This window comes from Cetorhinus maximus, chromosome 15 (assembly GCF_964194155.1).
Source record: "Cetorhinus maximus chromosome 15, sCetMax3.hap1.1, whole genome shotgun sequence".
NCBI classification, from domain to species: Eukaryota; Metazoa; Chordata; class Chondrichthyes; order Lamniformes; family Cetorhinidae; genus Cetorhinus; species Cetorhinus maximus.
The window spans coordinates 91,251,160-91,271,550 of NC_135893.1; the positions used below are offsets into that span (position 1 = coordinate 91,251,160).

The 20,391-nt window shown below is 43.2% G+C and overlaps 1 protein-coding gene across 1 annotated transcript in view; it reads right to left on the minus strand.

Annotated features, from left to right (window-relative positions):
• Positions 1–20,391, minus strand: part of cacna1ha (calcium channel, voltage-dependent, T type, alpha 1H subunit a) — a 610,320-nt gene that overhangs the window by 48,969 nt on the left and 540,960 nt on the right. Inside the window, exons 29-30 of the mRNA XM_078558934.1 lie at positions 17,918–18,051; positions 8,403–8,473 (exon numbers count right to left, since the gene is read on the minus strand). Of these exons, the coding sequence (XP_078415060.1) occupies positions 8,403–8,473; positions 17,918–18,051 (205 nt within the window). The remainder of the gene's footprint in view (positions 1–8,402; positions 8,474–17,917; positions 18,052–20,391) is intronic.

Here is a 20,391-nt window from a genome sequence, read left to right on the forward strand (position 1 = left end):
TTGAGAGATTGGAGACTCTCATGGAGAGGGGCTTCCAACAGATTGATCAGCATCAGATTGGGTTACGCTCTGACCTGCAAGCCCTCACAGTGCTAATGGCCACAGGTGGTCATTGGCAATGTGGGAGATATTCTGGGAACCAAGTGTCCCAGTTCGGTGCCCATCCAACTGCAGTGAGCAGGGAGGTCCAATGTGGCCTCACGTCGGCGCAGAAGCTGCCTGTTGTCTCTGTGAGCTCATCTCAGGGCACTCCGGATGGGGGCAGCAGCTCCTCCGCCCCTCTGCCAGTGACCATTGCATCCGTTGAGGATGCAACAACTGGGGAGGTGCCAGTTCTGGAACTGTCCACTCCCTCCCAGGCGGGGCCAGCACAGGCTCCACGGGCCAGAGGAGGTCCGTGAAGGTCATCAAGGCCAACAGCACAGCAGAGTCAGCAGGCTGTCTCACAAGCCACTCCGAGCGATGGGGCAGCACCTAGACATAGCACCCGCAAACGTAAGCATAAGGCACGTTAGGCACTCCACGGTTTCTCACTGGTCCTTTTCTGTTGTCCCTAGATTAGGGAATTTATTTTTGTGAACGTCAGAGCAACGTTTGTCATGTTTTTGGTGGCACCATCTGATGGATGGCAATAAAGCCCACATTTGTGACCACGGCTGAGGGTGTTTCCTTTGTGCTGCATTTGTCTGTTTCACACACATATCATGAGTGTTTGAGTGGACATTGATGTTTCTTTACTAAACCCTTAGTTACAGCTGATGAAGTGGAAGATGTAGCACTTAAGTGCCGCATATGGATGCGCCAGGCAATGCTGGTCCTGCAGATCCATTTGTGTGGAGCTAGCTGAAGGTTCGTTGGCTTAAAGTGTCCCGGGTGTCCCTGCCTCCTTGGTGTAGTAGCGGGTCGGCGTGCTGCCCCTCATCATTGCCCTATGCTTCCCCATCCTCTGAGCCACTGCTGGATTCATCATGTGCAGCCGCATCCAGTACGTCAAGGTCTTCATCGTCAACTGCATCCCCTCTTTCCAGCACAAGATTGTGCAGAGCGCAGCATGCTACCACTATCACAGAGACGCGATCTGGGGGGTACTGGAGTGCGGCCCCTGAGCAGTCCAGGCATCGGAAGTGCATCTTGAGAAGACCGATGGCTCTCTCCACCACAGCCCTTGTGGAGCCGTGGCTCCTATTGTGGCTCCTCAGCTTCTGTTCTTGGATGTTGGAGAGGCATCATGAGCCACCTTCTGAGGGGATAGCCCTTGTCACCTACCAGCCACCCATCCAGTTGAGCCGGAGCACTGAAGAGCCCCAGCACCTGGGAGTGTCTGAGGATGTAGGCGTCGTGGGAGCTGCCTAGGTACCTTGCACAAACTTGCAGAATCTGCATCCTGTGATCACACACTATCTGAACGTTCATGGAGTGGAAGCCCTTCCTATTGACAAAGGCACCGGGCTCACCTGCTGGCGCCTTGATGGCCACATGTGTGTAGTCTATTGCACGCTGGACATGGGGGAAGACAGCAATGGCCGCGAAGCCTCTGGCTCGCTGTGCCTGACTTGCCTGGTCGCAGCGGAAGTGGATGAAGGTCAATGCACGTCTGAACAGAGCGTCTGTAACCTGCTTGGCACAAGTGTGGACAGCTGATTGGGAGACACCGCAAAGATCACCCACCGAGCCCTGGAAGGAGCCAGATGCATAGAAGTGGAGGGCAACTGTGACCTTCAGAGCTGCTGGCATGGGGTGTCCGCCCACACAGTTAGGAGATATCTCAGGGCCAATCATCTGACAGATGTAGTTGACTGTTTCCCTTGACAGTCGGAGCCTCCTTCGGCACTGCACCTCAGTCATGTTGAGGCAGCAGCTTTGCCGCCTGTATCCCCTGGCAGCAGGATAGTGGTGTCTTCTGCGGCCCCTTGCACCTTGGACAACCTCTTGGCCCTGCGCCCCTTGCCCCTGTGCCTGGCCTCCCAAAAGTGGCTCCCCTGGAGGCTGATTGTCCACTCCTGGCCTCCTCCTTATTCTAGTCCTCCCTTCCTCCTCAGAGGAGCTGCCTCCAGTGGAGATGTCAGAGCCCATAACTAGGCTAAATGGAGGCCTCCAGAAAGCTGCAGGCCCGATAAAGATTACTGTCTGCAGAGTGCTGAGCTGAAGCTTCAAAGTACAGAGAAAGCTGTTGGAAATCGATCTGAACTGCTAACAATCACACAGGCAAGTTTAAAACACTTGCTGCAATAAATACTTCACATGAAATATTGACAGCCCCACTGAGCCCACATATCCTGCCAGTGGATGAGTTTTGTTAAAAAGTCACTTACCCGCCTGCCCATTGCGCCCGTGCGCCGAGCTGAAGATCGCACAGGCGCCTCAAAACCGGTGTCGATTGACGAGTTAAGGGCCTTAATAAGCCCTTTAATCAATGACGGGCACGCGTCACACTTCATCATGCACCCGCCCAGCTAAATATCGTGATGGCGCGCGGTGACGCCGGGACGCTCGCCCGACGTCAGCGCGCACCATTTTAAGCGTTGACATGCGGGGCCCGCCACCCGCACGTCATGCATAAAATTCTGCCCCTGGTGTCCTGACCAATATTTATCCCTCAACCAAAACCATCAAAAAAAAGATTATCTGGTCATTTACTGTTATTTTTGCTGTTTTTGGAACCTTTGGAAGTACTTAGCAACATCCTGAGGCACTGCAAGGTGCCAAATAAAAGCAAGCTTGTTTTTCTTTTCTTTTAAATACAGGCTTTTAGAGTGAGAGAATTTCAAGGTCTAAATTATGAGTGTATGTAAGATTACAGCATAGAACAATAGTTAGTTTATGTGGCAGAAATGTTATTCCTGTTTGTTGTTTTTGAATGCAGAGCAATAGTTTTGCAAACACATGTATTAAATGATATTTCCTAATCCTGGATCACCTGTAATTCATCTATAGTGAAGCGGCTCTATTTACTTCAGCAATACTTCAGATTACACAAACTAAAGGAAATTAGGATTGAGGCAAATGACTATAACAATTGAGAAATCTGGTCAGTAAAATATGAATAGTAATGTGTGCTCTCCAGAAATTACTAATTTCTGATACTGCTAAAGGAAGGCTGAAACTAAAGTCTATTTCAGGAAGGTGGTGAATAAAAGTAATAGAGTATCATAGTTTATCAAAATAATGACGTGTGTTCAAATTATGTGGGTTCATACTGTGCCAGCATGACTTTGGACTCTATTCATGATGAATTTGTAAAACTCTTACAATTCTTACAAAACACAAACAAGGCTCCATTGCTTGGGCAGCTGGCCTCTAAAACAGGGATCATGAGTTCTGGCCTCTCTCTGGATCTGAGAAATTTAACATGGCTAATGATAAAGTAGGAGGGAGATTAGCATAATCTAAAAGATCCTGAAGAATAGGGCAAGCAGCTGAGAGACTTAGATGAGCATTTTCTTTTCCACTCATGATTTATTTGTTTGCAAATGCAATGTAAGTAGATTTTAGTATCCTTTAGAAATACTTACAGGTGTAAGTGCTTCCATATTCATACATAAACATGTTTTTGATGAATACTGATAAAGGAAGACATCAATGACATGCTCTCTTTCCCCCAGACCCCACATCAAAAAGCGTAACACAGCATATTGAAGATCTCAAAAATAAATGAGACTGAAGTGATAGACAAGCTGAAGGGGTTTAAAACAAATAAATCCTCAGGGTTAGAGTGTTGAAGGTGAGAGTTGCGAGATATTGCAGATGATACGAAATTTGGAAACATTTTGCAGATGATACGAAACTTGGAAGCATTGTGAATTGTAGGGAGGATTTTCTAGAACTCCAAAAGGGCATAGGTAAGTTGGTGAAATGGGCAGAGAAGTGGCAGATGAAGTTTAATGTGGAGAACTGTGAACTGATTCATTTTGGTAGGAAAAACATGGAGAGAAATAAAGGGAGTTCAGGAGCAGAGGGACCTGGGTATATATGCATAAGTCAGTGAGGTTGCAGGACAGGTTGAGAGAGCTGTTAATAAAGCATACAGTATCCTAGGTTTATTAATAGGGGTATAGAGTACAAGGGTATGGAGGTTATATTAAACTTGTATAAAATAGTAGTTTGGCCTCAACTGGAGCACTGTGTCCAGTTCTGGGCACCGCATTTTAGGAAAGACGTGAAAGCATTAGAGACAGTGCAGGAACGATTCACGAGAATGGTTCCAGGGATGAGGAATTTCAGTTATGCAGATAGATTGGAGAAGTTGGGACTATTTTCTTGTAAAAGACAAAGCTGAGGGGAGTTTTTATAGAGTTATTCAAAACCATGAAGGGTCTGGACAGAATATAGGCAAAAAATTGGTCCTGCTCGTGGAAGGATCGAGAACAAAAGGGCACAGATTTAAGGGAATTGGCAAAAGAAGCAATGGCGACATGAAGGAAAATTTTTTCACACAGCAAGTGGTTAGGATCTGGGACGCATTGCCTGAGTGCATGGTGGAGGCAGATTCAACTGACGCATTCAAAAGGGAATTAGATTGTTACTTGAAAAGGAAGAAATGTGCAGGGTTACGGGGAGGTGGCAGAGGAATGGAATGGGTGAATTGTTCACTCGGAAAGCTGGTGCAGGCGGACATGACAGTGCTGTAACAATTCTATGGCCAGAGTTGTTAGCTTGTTGGGCAGGCGCATGCCTGACCCAAATGAGCTTAAAATGATGAGCGCTATTTCGGTCGGCAGGCACGTGCGGGAGTCAGCAGCTCGCCCGTCGACTTCCGCGGCCTACTAAGACCATTAACAATGTAATTGAATTAAATTTGTTGCTGCCCGTCGATCTTTATGGTTGGCGTCAAGCGAAAAGGCCAAGTGGCCTTTGCATTTTTTGCGAAACCTCATCCACGGACAGGATGAGGTTTCGATCCATCATTAAAAAAAATAAAACGTTTACATACTAATTTCTAACATGTCCCTGCTCATGTGACAGAATCATATGAGGGGATATGTTTCTTAACACCTTAAAATTCTTTATTTTAATTTTTTTCTTATCTTCATCTCCCTGAGGCAGCTCTGTGCCCCAGGGAGCTTTTCCTGTGTTGTCTTGTTCGCATGCACAAAGTTCCCCACTTGCCCCCCCCCCACCCACACAGGCAGCGCTAAACGCTGCAGCGCGTGTTTCATGTTCGGCGGGCCTTAATAAAGCGTGAAATCGCGGTCCGGCCCCGATCGTGGGTGGCGGTCGGCTTCCTGACTGCTCCCGCCCGCCCCCACCGAGCCCGCCCCACGAGTTAAAAATTCTGTGATATTGATTATCATTATGAGCAAGCTTTTTTAAAATTTAATCGTTCATGGGATGTGGGCATCGCTGGCTAGGCCAGCATTTATTGCCCATCCCTAATTGCCCTTGAGAAGGTGGTGGTAAGCTGCCTTCTTGAACCGTTGCAGTCCATGTGGTGTAGGGAGTGGACATTGGAGAGGTAACAGAAGATTGGAAATCAACCAATATGTTGCCCATATTTTAAAATAAAGTGCGACAAACCAGCCACGAAAGCAACCATAGACCACCAGGTCTTATTTTCATTCTATCTGAATTAATGGGATTGATTATCAGTACACTCGAGGATCAGCGACAAAACAATGACTTGGTTAACAGCAGTCAGCATCAGAAGGGGAACATCTTACCTGCCCAATCTCCTTGATCCATTTGAGGTATCCCTCCATAAACCAATTTGTTTTAGCTACTTCTTTTCTCTGCTTCAAGAACCTGCCTTTTAAATCATATTTTCTGTTCTTCCCCTCTAACCTTTTCTATATCCTGCTCTGTGCTTTTCTTATTCCACTTGAGAAGTACTTTAAAAATCCATACTAAAGCTCATTTGATTGCAATGAAATTATATTCTATGTAAAGCATTTATCAGCAAAGTTGTATGTTATAGTGTTTATGGAAGTCAATACATGATAAGCCGCAGTAGTGTATCAATCACTCCCATTACACTGATATCATCAGTCACTCAATTGATCACATAATTGCTTTGCAACACATAGGAAAAGTCACTTAATTGAGTGGTTTTGTTATTTGTACAAGATGTTAATTTGGTTGAATAGAATGTTTTATTACATCTTTCAATCAGGCAGCCTTCCAATAAAACTAACCAGATTGGTTTACACTCAAGTCTCTGTTTCAAGTACATGATTTAAAAAGTGAAGCAGTTTGGCATTAACATTTACCAGAGAAGGCAAATCAATAAACTCTTAACAACAGACCACAGAGTTTTTTTTTTCTTTAAAAAAGACAACAAGTAATCAAAAAGAAAAAAAATATTGATTGTCTTGAAAGCTGTCCTGTTTCTGGCCAAAATAATTTACCATTGAAAATGATTTGCTGTTAACATGCAGCTGGTAAATTGAATTTAAAACATTTGTTTTATAATTTGTGTGTTATAAATAATGGTCTCACTGGACCTCCTAGAATTAGAACAGAGAACCATTTTTTAAAAAAGTTTCGCATAGATATATATAATTTGTTCTGTTGTTCTATCATCTCTCTGAACAGGAACTGTGAGGATATTCTGGAATCTCATGTTTATATTTTTAAAATTTAATCTGTTCTCCAAAATGTGGGCATTATAGCAGTTTATGCACCAAGTGTCAGCATCAAGCCCTCTCTGATCACTTACAGTGTGGACAGATGTCATGTAAAGCTTCCTTCATTTTGCTCCAAAGTCTGAAGATCACTATTTGTGCACCAGCATTTCTTTTTGCATTCTCAGGATGTGGGCATTATTGGCAAAGCTGGCTTTTATTGGCCATCCCTAGTTGCCCTTGAGAAAATGCTAATGAGCCTTCTTGAAACACTGCAGTCCATGTACAAACAATGCTGTTTGGTAAGGAGTTCCAGGATATTGACCTAGCAGCAACAAATGAATGGAAGTATATGTCCAAGCCAAGATAGTACAAAGAGGTGATGATGTTCTCATGCATCTCCTACCTTGTCCTTCTAGGTGGTGGAGATCATGGGTTTGGGAGATGCTGCCAAAGATGCCTTTGCACAATGCTGCAGAGCATCCTGTAGATGGCACTGATGGTAGAGAAAATTGGTGGGGTGGTGAACAGCAACTGCTTTGACCTGTATGATGTTGAGCTTTTTGAGTGCTGTTGGATCTGCACTAATGCGGGTAAATGGAGAATATTTAACCACACATCCCATGGGGAGTCAGTAGATGAGTCAGTCCCACCAAAGCACCCAGCCTCTGGCCTTCTCTCGTACCTGGGGCATTTATGCAGCTGGTCCAGTTATGTTCCTGGTCAATGATGTTGATGATGGAGGACTGGGTGATGGTAATACCATTGAATACTCAAGTGCAGGTGATTCTATTTTCTTTTGTTGGAGATGGTTATTGCCTGACATTTATGTGGTGCAAATGTAACTTGCCACTTATTAGTTCAAGGTGTTATCCAAGTCTTGTCGCAAGCGGGCACAGACTTGTTCATTATCATCCTGAAAGTTCTCCAAACAAACCAATTTAGTTTTGTGGGCTGCCATGTCTGAGGAAGTAAGTTGAGAGAGTAGGAGGTCAACCTCACAGAAGAATGAGCTTGGAGAAGGTGGGGCAACTGCACTTCAAATATGGCCCACACACCGGCAAAACCAGCAGACTTTCAACCCATCAGTCTGGGCACAATGCAAACTAATGTCTCAGATGAGAAAGATCAGTACAAGGACAGTACAATGCACCATCCAGGCCAGTGGAAAACCTTTCCCACTAGCCATTTTCTAGCCATTTCGACCCGTCAAATCTTTAGGTTTTATAGTAATCTTGGCAAATGTAAACACTGTGGGAGAAGTACAGCTTTAATAGTTCAACCTTCCTCTGTGACCTGATATTAATTATTTCTACATCAACTGCCAACACTTCAGCCAGGCATGAAAACAATGCATTGAACTCTCAGTATGCCTGTCAAGGAAGATTTTTTCAAACAGTACATCTCATGCTAATCTACACTATTATCAATGCCTGTAGCTCAACTTGACTGTGCAGTATTTATAGAGAGGAAGATTAACCCTGGTTACTTTCCCTTAACATCAACATTTTGTTTAACCTTCAAACCTTCACAATCCAAGCATATAATTTAAAATCACACATTGTACTGCTACAATCTGCATTTTTCCCTCAAAAAGTGATCATTACACATCTCTCAATTGATATTTCTGGTCGCTAAGTTGAAATGCCAAAATCTAAATGGCTTTCAAACTATCACATTGCTCTTTTAATGTGGCAAAATGAATGAAGAGAAGCTCACAATTTATGTTCTTATTGAAGAAAATTCTATTTCCTCAGAAAAATGCAGTTTTGTATGTCAGCTAAATTTGAAAACTGAGAAAGCGATAGCAACATAACAGGGTTAAATCACATTATTAGAACATACCTGAGGCAAAGCCTGCACAACTGTATCAAGTAAAGCCCTCATTCCAGTAGCCATCTTGAGTAGTTTCAGCACTAGGGATGCAGGAATTAACAAAATACACTTAACATAAGTAATTATTATAAATTTAAATATTGCACAGACCATGTAGAGAAAAAATGTATTACGTGTTAACATTACTTGAATATATTGTTTAAAAATACCAATGAGTTGGTTGATTGCATTTTTGTCTGTCCACCTGGGTGAAAAGTATCTCCTGGTGGAGTCCAGAGATGAAAATCAGGTGTGAAGGACACACACAGATTTTACATTTTCTCCAGGTGTCTTGTGCACTGCCTGAAAAAGCATGAGATGCCTGAGCTAACTCTTTGGAAGAAGGCTTGCCATATCATCTGCCCATCATGCACTTAAGAGGACAGTGGCGGGCCTTCCTCCCGACTGAGCACCCCAGGATACAATGTCCTCCCTGCCTAGAGCTGCCGGCCAATCAGGGGTCTGCAGTTCTTGCACTCGGCAGTGCCACAGAGGGAGCCGTGGCTGCTGCTGGAACAACACCTCCTCGAGTCCCAAGATTGTGGAGTGATCCAGGAAAAGGGTGAGTGCTGGCGGGGGGGATTCACGGGGAGAGAGGGTCCATGGGAGTCGGCAGCAAGGGCAGTGGGTGGCAGTCAATGGCTAAACCCTACCCAATTTCCACACCCTCGATCATGCACTGATTAGTGCAGATCGAGGAACCCTCCCACCTTCAGCTGACAAACAGCCTGCATAGTTTAACAAATCATGCAGGCCGCATGTCAGCAGGCCCATCTGGAGCTGCGAAAATTGTAGCAGAGGTGGGGAGAGGCCCTTAAGTGGTTGTTAATTGGCCACTTGGGGGGTGGGGGTAGTGGGAAGATTGACCATGGACCTTCCCACCTAGAACTTACTTCTAGTGGAAGCAAGAATGCGTCGGGTATTGGTCCCAATGCCAACCCACCTAATTCTCAGGCTTTCCAATATCCTTCCTCACCTCCTGCAGGGGCAGAAGATTCCACCCGTACTTTAGACAGCCCACCTGACTTTCCTTCTACTTATACTTGTTGGGCTTTAATATGATCATAGAAGCCTCTGCGCCTACAATTTCTTCCTGTCAGGGAAATTATTTTTCTCCAGGCTCTACTGAAAAAAATCCACCCCATCATTTTAAACATGTTCTCTTTCTTTTCCTCTTCTTTGAAATTTTACCGGTTCTGTGATATCAGTACGAAGTAAACACAATTCTCCTGGAATTATTAGAAGTACTATCAAGAACTCCCAGGTCTGGAACACATTTTTCATATAGAGGATAAATGTCTGACTGGTCCGAAAAAATAGCTCACTAATAGAACAGCATCACTATAGCACAAACATAGCACTTTCATTCCCAGGCAAGGCCACCTAGCCTTGTAGCCTTATTGAATAGGGCGGTCAATTTAGTGCCAGCTAGTGTCAAATTAAATGCAGCATCTTATGTTTCCAATAGGAATTGAGTTGACATTGCACAAACTCATTTTAATTAAGCACCTCACAGGCTGAATAAAAGATTTTCAATCCATCAATCTGAGGTTGGTTTCATCATAAAGGTGAAGGGACAATTTGTTTTAATTAACAGTGTATTGTTCAAAATTTTATTACTTTTACAGGTAAACGACTAGACCTCCATTCATCTATAGAATTCCTGATGGTCAAGAAGCTGATGGTCCAAATGTGAAAGAGTTATATATGACTTTTATACACAGAATAAATAAAATATAAATGGTTAATTAGCCCATGACATTGTTTATGGCAAATATGGGGTTTTCTCTCACCCTCTATTGTCTTCCTCCTACTCCTTTGTCTCTTTCTCATCCCTCCTACTTTTGGCTTCTCGTCATTTATGAGTTTATGGCCAGGATTTTTCATTGGTCGGGCAGGCTCGTCGCCCACGATTGGCTCTGCTCCACCATTTTAGGCAGGTGTGCCAATTAAGGCCAGCCAAGCGTAATAAGTGAGCGGTAGCAAGCGTTACCTGCGTGGGTGGGGGGGGAGGAGGGAGAGTCAGGTCAAGAGCTCTTTTGCGCATGCGTGCGAAAGAGCGCTTCAACTGCCTCAGGGAGATTGACGCGGTTTTTAAAAAATTAAATAAAAACAATAAAAATTTAATGAAACATGTCCCCTCATGTGACTGTGTCACATGAGATCGGACATGTTTTTATTTTTCAGAAAAAGTTTTTATATAATCATTATTAGCTTTAGGAAACCTCATCCCGCTTGTGGATGAGGTTTCCTAAAAAACGTAAAGGCTGCTTGGCCTTTTTGCCTGCCCGCCAAACGTTAGGTTGGACGGGCAGCGTAAAATTCATATTAATTACCTGTTTAATGGCCTTAATAGGCCTATCAATTTTCAGTGGGCGCACAGCCGACTCTGGTGCGCGCCTGCCGAACGAAATATCGCGAGACAGCACAATGACGTCAGAATCACAGAATCACACAGTACAGAAGAGGCTCTTCGCCCCTCAGTCTTCTCTGCTCCAACGAAAACAACCCAAGTCTATCCAACCTCTCTTCATAACTTAAATGTTTTATCCCAGACAACATCCTGGTGAATCTCCTCTGCACCTCCTCCAGTGCAATCACATCCTTCCTATAACATGGCGACCAGAACTGCACACAGTACTCCAGTTGTGGCCTCACCAAGGTTCTATACAACTCCAACATGACCTCCCTACTTTTGTAATCTATGCCTCAATTGATAAAGGCAAGTGCCCCATATGCCTTTTTCACCACCCCACTAAAATGCCCCTCCGCCTTCAGAGATCTATGGACATACATGCCACGGTCCCTTTGTTCCTCAGAACTTCCTCCTGTCATGTCGTTCATTGAATACTTCCTTATCAAATTACTCCTCCCAAAGTGTATCACCTCTCACTTTTCAGAGTTAAATTTCATCTGCCACTTATCTGCCCATTTGACCATCCCATCTATATCTTCCTGTAGCCCAAGACGCACGCCTGATGTCATCGCGCGTCATTTTAAGTTCCGGCGTGTTGGGACCGCCCCCGCATGCCGAATGGAAAATTCTGCCCTATCTTATTTTGATCTTCTACCTTTGTAATCTTCTGTGTTTTTCACTCCCTCATTCCTTTATTCCTTTTGGGTGAAAGATGGTGTGGTGGGAATGGGAGTGTGGGTGAAGGTCATATTTTCTGTGTGGCGGGTGCAGGGAGAATGCGAATTGTAGTCTTCCACAAGTCCCTTCCTATCCTACCCATTGTTTCCCTACCTCTTCTCACTCCCTGTACAATCTCTTAGTATGACCTCACCCTCACTGACATTCCATTAATGAGACGTTCCTCTGATCTAACGCCTCACGGCATTTACTGCTGTCTTCCACTTGCTCATCTGTTACTGCTATTTACAGTTGCGATGTATGCCTTCCCCTCTCATGCACCATTCTTTTGCTGCACACCTCCCCACAAGTAGGGGTGGGAGGGAATGGAGCAGAGGCAGGAGCGAGTGAGGTAGAGTTGGAAAGAAGGCCTGAACGGCTTATGCATTTTAAATATTAGAACAGGACAGATTTAGACAGGGACTTAACTGACTAAGGCAGAGCTGGACGCAGTGCCTAAAAAGGCCAGATTTAAGGGGGTGGGGGGCAGAGGGTTCGGGTGAAGGGAGATTTAGAAAGGTCCAGGCATCAGGACACTACAGCAATGTGGGCAAAGGCAAGCAGAGTGGGACAGGAAAGGATTGAGAGTTTAACAAAAATTTTACATCGGCAAATAAGGACATTGCAGGGAACAGAAGTGATAAATTGAAATTGAAGGTTCTTTACTGGAATGCATGAAGCATCTGCAGTAAGATAGATGACCTAGTGGCACAAATAGAGGTAAATGATTTAGATTTAATTGGCATTACAGGCACATAATTACAAGGTGAACAAGGATGGGAAATAAATATTCCAGGGTACAGGATATTTCAGAAAGTCAGACAGAATGGCAAATGAGGAGGGGTAGCCCTGATAATAAAGGATGACATAAGGACATTAGTGAGAAAGGATCTGACCTCAGAAGATCATGAAGTGAAATCAGTATGGGTGGGAATCAGGAATAGCAAGAGTCAGAAAACACTGGTGGGAGAGTTTATAGGCCCCTTAACAGTAGTTATACCATTGTTCAGAGCAGTAAACAAGAAATCATTGGAGCCTGTAACAAAGGAAATGTAATAATTGTGGGGGGCTTTAATCTTCGTATAGACTGGGACAATCAAATTAGCAACAGTGGTCTAGCTGATGAGTCTGTAGAATGTTTGCATGATAATTTCTTGGAGCAAAATGTCATGGGACTGACTAGGGGTAAAGTTATCTTAGATCTAGTATTGTGTAATGAGGTACAGATAACTATTAATGTCATAGTAAAAGAACTGGGAAATCGTGATCATAATACCATTGAATTCCATGTTAAGTTTGAAAGTGGCATACTCCAATTGCAAACAAAAATCTTAAATTTAAACAAAGCCAATTACATAGGGAGGAGGGAAGAACCCTATAATGTTAACTGGGTAAATAGACTCAAAGGTATGGAGGCAAATGAACAGTGATAAACAGTTAAAGAAACAATTCAAAATCTTCAACAAAAATATATTCCATTGAAAAACAAAAGCTCAGCAAGAAAGGCCCATTCGTGGCTCACTCGAAGTTAAGGATAATATTAGATTAAATGAAGTGGCTCACAATTTTGGAAAAAAACAGTAGCAAGTCTGAGGATTGGGAGTGCTTTAGAAACCAGCAGAGGGCCAACAAAAAGTTGATAAAAGGGGAAAAAATAGAATGAGAGGAAACTAGCCAGAAATATAAGAACAGATTGTAAGACAGTGTGGATAAAAGGCATTGAGATGTTCGATCAGCTATGATCATATTGAATGGTGGAGCAGGCTCGATGGGCTGAATGGCCTTCTCCTGTTCCTATGTTCCTAAGAGCATTTATAATTATATAAAGAGGAAAAGAGTAACTAAAGTTAACGTTGGTCCCTTAGATGCAGAGACAGGAGAAATTATCATGAGGAAAGAGGAAGTGGCAGAGGAATTGAACAAATATTTTGGCCTGAAATTTTCCCGTGTCGGGTGGGCTCGGCGGGTGCGGGCGGGGGTGGTCGGGACCGCCCTGCACACCGACTGTAAAATCTTGGCCTTTGTGTCTGTCTTCATAGTAGAAGACAAGAAGTTTCATACCAGAAATAGACAGTAACCTAGGGGCTAAAAAGGGTAAGGAAATTAATATCAGTAGAGAAAAAGTACTGGTGAAACTAAGGGACTAAAATCCGACAAATCCCCAGGACCTGATAGTCTACGGCCTAGTGCTCTAAAAGAGATAGCGGCAGAGAGATTGGATGTGCAGGCTTTAATTTTCCAAAATTCCTTAGATTCAGGAACGGTCCCATTAGATTGGAAGTAGGCAAATGTTACATCACTTTTCAAGAAAGGAGAGAGAAAACAGTGAACTACAGGCCAGTTAGCCTAACATCAATTGTTGGGAAACTGCTGAAATCTATTATTAAAGAAGCCTTAACAACACACTCAGAAAAGCATAGTATGATGAGAACAAGTCAACATGTTTACTCAAGGGAAATCCTGTTTGACAAATTTGTTAAGGTTTTTGAGGATACAACTAGTACGTTAGATAAAGGGGAACCAGTAGATGTAGTATACCTGGACTTCCAAAAGGCATTCAATAAGGTGCCACACAAAAGGTTACGAGGCAAGATAAGGGCTCATGGAGTTGGGAGTGATATGTTGGTATGCATAGAGGATTGGTTAACAGATAGAAAGCAGAGAGTGGGCTTAAACGGGGCTTTTTCAAGTTGGTAGACAGTGAATAGTGGACTGCCGCAAGGATCAGTGCTGGGCTCTCAGCTATTTACAATTTATATTAATCACCTAGATGAAGAGACAGAGAGTAATGTATCTAAGTTTGCTGATGATACCAAGCTAGGTGGGAAGTTTAGCCGTGGGGAGAGCACAGAGAGGCTGTAAAGTGATATAGACAGGTTAAGTGAGTAGGCAACAGGATGGCAGATGGAATGTAATGTAGGGAACTGTGAAGTTATTCACATTGGTCATATGAATAGAAAAGCAGAATATTTTTTATAAGGTTTGATATTTGTAAATGTTGATGTTCGAAGAGGCTTGGGGGTGCTTGTACAAGGAATACAGAGAGTTAGCATGCAGGTGCAACAAGCAAATAGAATGGCAAATAGCATGTTGGCCTTTATTGCAAGGGGATTGGAGTACAAGAATTAAGAAGTCTTGCTGTAGTTGTACAGGGTTTTGGCGAGACCACATCTGGAATACTGTGTGCAGAATTGGTCCCCACATTTAAGAAAGGATATAATTGAATTGGAGACTGTACAGTGAAGGTTCACTAGATTTGTCCCTGAGATGGCACCCCATCCATCACCTTCAACATCCACTGCCTCCGCCACCAACACACAGTGGCAGCAGTGTCCACCATCTACAAGATGCACTCCAGCAACTCGACAAGGCTCCTTTGACAGCACCTTCCAAACCCGTGACCTCTACCACCTAGAAGGGCAGCAAATGCATGGGAACACCACCACCTGCAAGTTCCCCTCTAAGCCACACACCATCCTGACTTGGAACTATATCACTGTTCCTTCACTGTTGCTGGGTCAAAATCTTGGAATTTCCTCCCTAACAGCACTGTGGGTGTACCTATACCACATAGACTACAGCGGTTGAATCACAAAAGGCTAGTATGCAGGTACAGCAAGAAATTAGCAAAGCTAATAAAATGTTATCATTTATTGTGAGGGGAATTGATTACAAAAGTAGGGAGGTTATGCTTCAGTGGTACAGGGCACTGGTGAGACCATATCTGGGGAAGAAGTTTCCCTCCGTTGGGGGGAAGTGCAGGAGCGGGCGTGTGCAGGCGCGCCTCCGATCGGCGCCCCCAATCGGGGGCGCACCACCAATTTACGTGGGTGAACCAATTAAGGCCCACCCAGCATGACATCCGCCAGGAAATGCTATGTGCTCCCTGTGCGGGCGGGGGGATTCCCACAGCCGAGAGTGCGCTCTTTCGTGCATGCATATGAAAGAGCGCACTCATCTCCCTGAGCCTCAGGGCTCCAAATATAAAAATGGTCAAGGTGCAAAAACAAAATTTACCTGACATGTACCCTCATGTAACACTGTCACATGTACATCACTTTAAAGCAAATATTTATTAAATCTTTAAAAACCCTCATGAAACCTCATCTCACTGTGGACGAGGTTTCATGCTTTTTCTGAAGCTCGCCAGGGCTCCCGGCCTGCCCACCAACTCTAAGGTTGGACGGGCAGGTCCGTTAATGAAGTTAGTGACTTTGCCAATGGCCTCAATAGGCCACTGACAGGTCGGCGGGCACATAGCTGATTCGGCACCCCCCCCACCCCCGCTCGCTGACCTAAAGATCCTGCCCCTGGAGTATTGTGTACAATACTGGTCTCCTTATTTAAGGAAAGATGTAAATGCATTAGAAGCAGTTCAGAGAAGGTTAACTAGACTAATACCAGGAATGGGCAGGTTGTCTTATGAGGAAAGGTTGGACAAAGGCTTGTATCCACTGGAGCTTAGAAGAGTAAGAGGTGACTTGATTGAAACCTTTAAGATCTTGAGGGATCTTGACAGGGTGGATGTGGAGAGCACGTTTCCTCTTGTGGGAGAATCTAAAACTAGGGATCAGTGTTAAAAAATAAGGGATTGCTCATTTAAGACAGAGATGAGAATTTTTTTTCTTTCAGAAGGTTGTGTCTTTGGAACGCTCTTCCTCAAAAGGTGGTGGAAGCAGGGCCTTTGAATATTTTTAAGGAAGAGCTAGATAGATTCTTGATTAACAAGGGGGTAAAAGGTTATCTGGAGTAGGCAGGATTGTAGGGTTGAAATTACAATCAGATCATCAATCTTATTGAATGGTGGAGCAGGCTTGAGGGGCTGAGTGGCCTACTCCTGCTCCTAATTTGTATGTTTGTATGTATGTTTGTGTGTATGTTTGTATATTTGTTTCAAGAAGGCAGCTCACCACCATCTTCTCAATTAGGGACAGGCAATAAATGCTGACCTAGCCAGTGACACCTACATCCCATGAAAGAATTAAAAAAATGAGGGGGTTGTCCTATGATGTGAGGCTAAGTAAATCGGACTTATATTCTCTGGAGGTAAGAAGAACGAGAGGCAATCTCATTAACACTACAAAATTCTGAAGGGGCTTGATATGGTAGATGCTGAGGGATTGTTTCAGCTGTTTTGGGAGTCTCAAACATGGAGGCACAGTTTCAGGATAAAGGGCCAATCATTTAGGACTGAGGTGAGAGAAATTACTTCAAAGGGTTGTGAATCTTTGGAATTCTCTGCCCCAGAGGGCTGTAGATGCTCCATTGCTGAATGCATTTAAGGCTGGAGTAGATAGATTTTTGGTATCTAATGGAATTAAGGAAAATGGGGAGCAGGTGGGAAAATGGAGTTGAAGCCCAAGGTCAGATATGATCATATTAAATAGCAGGCCATATGCTCTACTCCTGCTCCTACTTCTTGTGTTCTGTTCTTGTATTTGGAGTGGACCTTGAGTGAGGGTAACAGAACTGGAATTGGGACCTAAATACCCAGGAGAGCCATGAATGGATTCGAAATAGCTCAGGTATTTTAAGTTTTGTACTGGGACTATAGAGGGAATGGGGTGCAAAACAGACCAGGCAAGGAGGCATTTGATTTCTTTTGGTATTCTGGTGTGCATGGTTGACAGAGGTGCAAGAGCACCATCTTGTTTCAGAAGGCCTGCAATTACAGTTTAACAAGTAAATGTTGACATAAATTTCCCATTACAAATGTTGACACAAAGTTTAACTCAAAAGTTAGGAGACAGAACATAAACATAATACGTGCATGTCATACACAAGGCTTCTAAGATGTTATTGAATATAGGTTCCATGGTATTTCTAGATTTATTTCATCTGTAAAAACTAATAAACTACCCATGTCTACAACTGAAATAAAGTGCACCAACCAACTGGTCCACCCTCATTAATTTTTCACCTCCTGTTTTTTTCACTTCAAGTGAATTGAGCCAAAGAAGTGCATTGCCAGTTGGCACCAGCAGACAGCAATTTCCAACAAAATTTAGAACCAAAACCTGATGGAAACTGTATACAGTTGAAAACATATGAATTACAGCAAATAACAGCACCAGGAAGTGATGCAGAGACTATCATGTAACCCTAACGTTCAGCTGACATTAGAAATGTCATTTGAACTTCTTCAGGTTATTCATAAAACTCCCAAGTATCTGTTATTCATTATGCCATGCACTATTGAGGATATCATGAGTGATCAGCAAAGTCCAAAATAGAAAAGAGATACATAAATACATTTGATTACAAAACAGCTTTATGCTTTCCATAGCTTTTAAAAATAGTTCTAGCATAATCAAGATAATTTAAATTTTATGCTAATAAGGGATAATATTACCTCTTGCAATTCGTAACACTCTCATGATGCGAATGATAGTAGGGTTAATAGGGAGCGAGGCATTAATTTCAATTTCTTCCAAGGTTATTCCCATTATTGAGAGAAGCACAATAGCCAGATCCAGTTGGTTCCACCTGAAAAAGCGTAATTGTATTTGCATTTGTATAGTCCAAAAACTGTAATTAGTGAGTGATATTCAAAATACACCAAAAGAGTAAGGGCAATATCATGGGAGACATCACATAATCCAATAATGTGTTTCAACTTAATTTATGCCTTGCATTTTGAAACAAATGAGAAGTGTTTTTATCGCAAGTTTTTCTGTAAACACAATACCCCTTTAAACGTTTTACCAACCAGAAGTATATTCAGTATTCGACAAAATGCTCACCAGATGGTATCAGTTTGCTAACTTATTTTTTAAATTGAGAAATAAAATCATGTCTGTTCAACACCCAGAAATTGGAATCCACATGGACCAGATGTAATTCACCAGGGCTTTTTTTCCTCCAAAAGGACTTTTGCAATTAACAAGGTTGGTGGGGGGGGGGGTGGTAGGGGGAGTAGTATTAACATTCAAAATATAAGTATGATTTTGTTTCACGCTGCGAGCTTCTGCATTATTGCAAGCATTGACAAAAAAGGATTCATTTGTAAAATGTGAAGGGATTTGCAGACAGCTAGACTGAACAATCATTATGTTGAAATATTTGCACATTCTATGCTTTGGGTGGACTGGAGAATTGGATGTGAATGCAAAACGTTTTATATTTGATTCTAACGACTATGACAACCATGGGCGGTAATTCACAAGAAAGTGTTTAGAGGCTAAATGCCTGCTGACAGTGTAAATATGGAAGCAGCTTTTATGACAAACTGACACATTAAAATTGGGTGCATGCTGGGCGATAAAGTGTTACCACTCCTTTTGGTGTGTCCCTAACCAACACTGGAAACTCTACATACAATATCAACAATGGCGAGTCTGTCCCTCATGAAATCAAGATAAAAGCAATCATGAAAGAGCAAACTTGAAAGATTATCTTATCAAATATAATTGAGCAAAAAAAAACTGGTTCAATTATATGCTGCATTTATACACGAGTGAATATCACAAGAACACAATATCAAATGCTAAACTGCCATTTCTTAAACCAAACTGAAGGGAATAGTATATTTTAATTATGATCAATTTTAATTTTTTTTATTTGGCTTTGGAATGTGAGCAAAGCATTATTGTCCATCACAAAAACAAAAATACCTGGAAAAACTCAGCAGGTCTGGCAGCATCTGCGGAGATGAACACAGTTAATGTTTCGAGTCCGTATGACTCTTCAACAGAACTAAGTAACAATAGAAGAGAGGTGAAATATAAGGGAGGGTGGGACAAGTAGAACTTGGTAGAGGGCCAGTGATAGGTGGAGATAGCCAAAAGATGTCATAGACAAAAGGACAAAGAGGTGTTGAAGGTGGTGATATTATCTAAGGAATGTGCTAATTAAGGGTAGAAAGCAGGACAAGCAAGGTACAGATAGCCCTAGTGGGAGTGGAGTGGGGTGAAGGAATCAAAAAAGGCTAAAAGGTAGAGATAAAACAATGGATGGAAATACATTTAAAAATAATGGAAATAGGTGGGAAAAGAAAAATCTATATAAATTATTGGAAAAAAAAAAGTGGGGGGGGGGGTGGGGGGGGGGGATTGGAAAGGGGGTAGGGATGGAGGAGAGAGTTCATGATCTAAAATTGTTGAACTCAATATTTAGTCCGGAAGGCTGTAAAGTGCCTAGTCGGAAGATGAGGTGCTGTTCCTCCAGTTTGCGTTAAGCTTCACTGGAACATTGCAGCAGGCCAAGGACGGACACCCACGGCACCTTCCCATGCAACCGCAGAAGGTGTAATACCTGCCCCTTTACTTCCCCTCTCCTCACCGTCCAAGGGCCCAAACACTCCTTTCATGTGAAGCAGCATTTCACTTGCACTTCCCTCAATTTAGTCTACTGCATTCGTTGCTCCCAATGCGGTTTCCTCTACATTGGAGAGACCAAACGCAGACTGGGTGACCGCTTTGCAGAACACCTTCGGTCTGTCCGCAAGCATTACCCAGACCTCCCTGTCGCTTGCCATTTCAACATTCCACCCGGCTCTCATGCCCACATGTCCGTCCTTGGCCTGCTGCATTGTTCCAGTGAAGCTCAATGCAAACTGGAGGAACAGCACCTCATCTTCCGACTAGGCACTTTACAGCCTTCCGGACTGAGTATTGAGTTCAACATCTTAGATCATGAACTCTCTCCTCCATCCCCACCCCCTTTCCAATACCACCCCCCCTTTTTTTCCAATAATTTATATAGATTTTTCTTTTCCCACCTATTTCCATTATTTTTAAATGTATTTCCATCCATTGTTTTATCTCTACCTTTTAGCCTTTTTTGATTCCTTCACCCCACCCCACCCCCACTAGGGCTATCTGTACC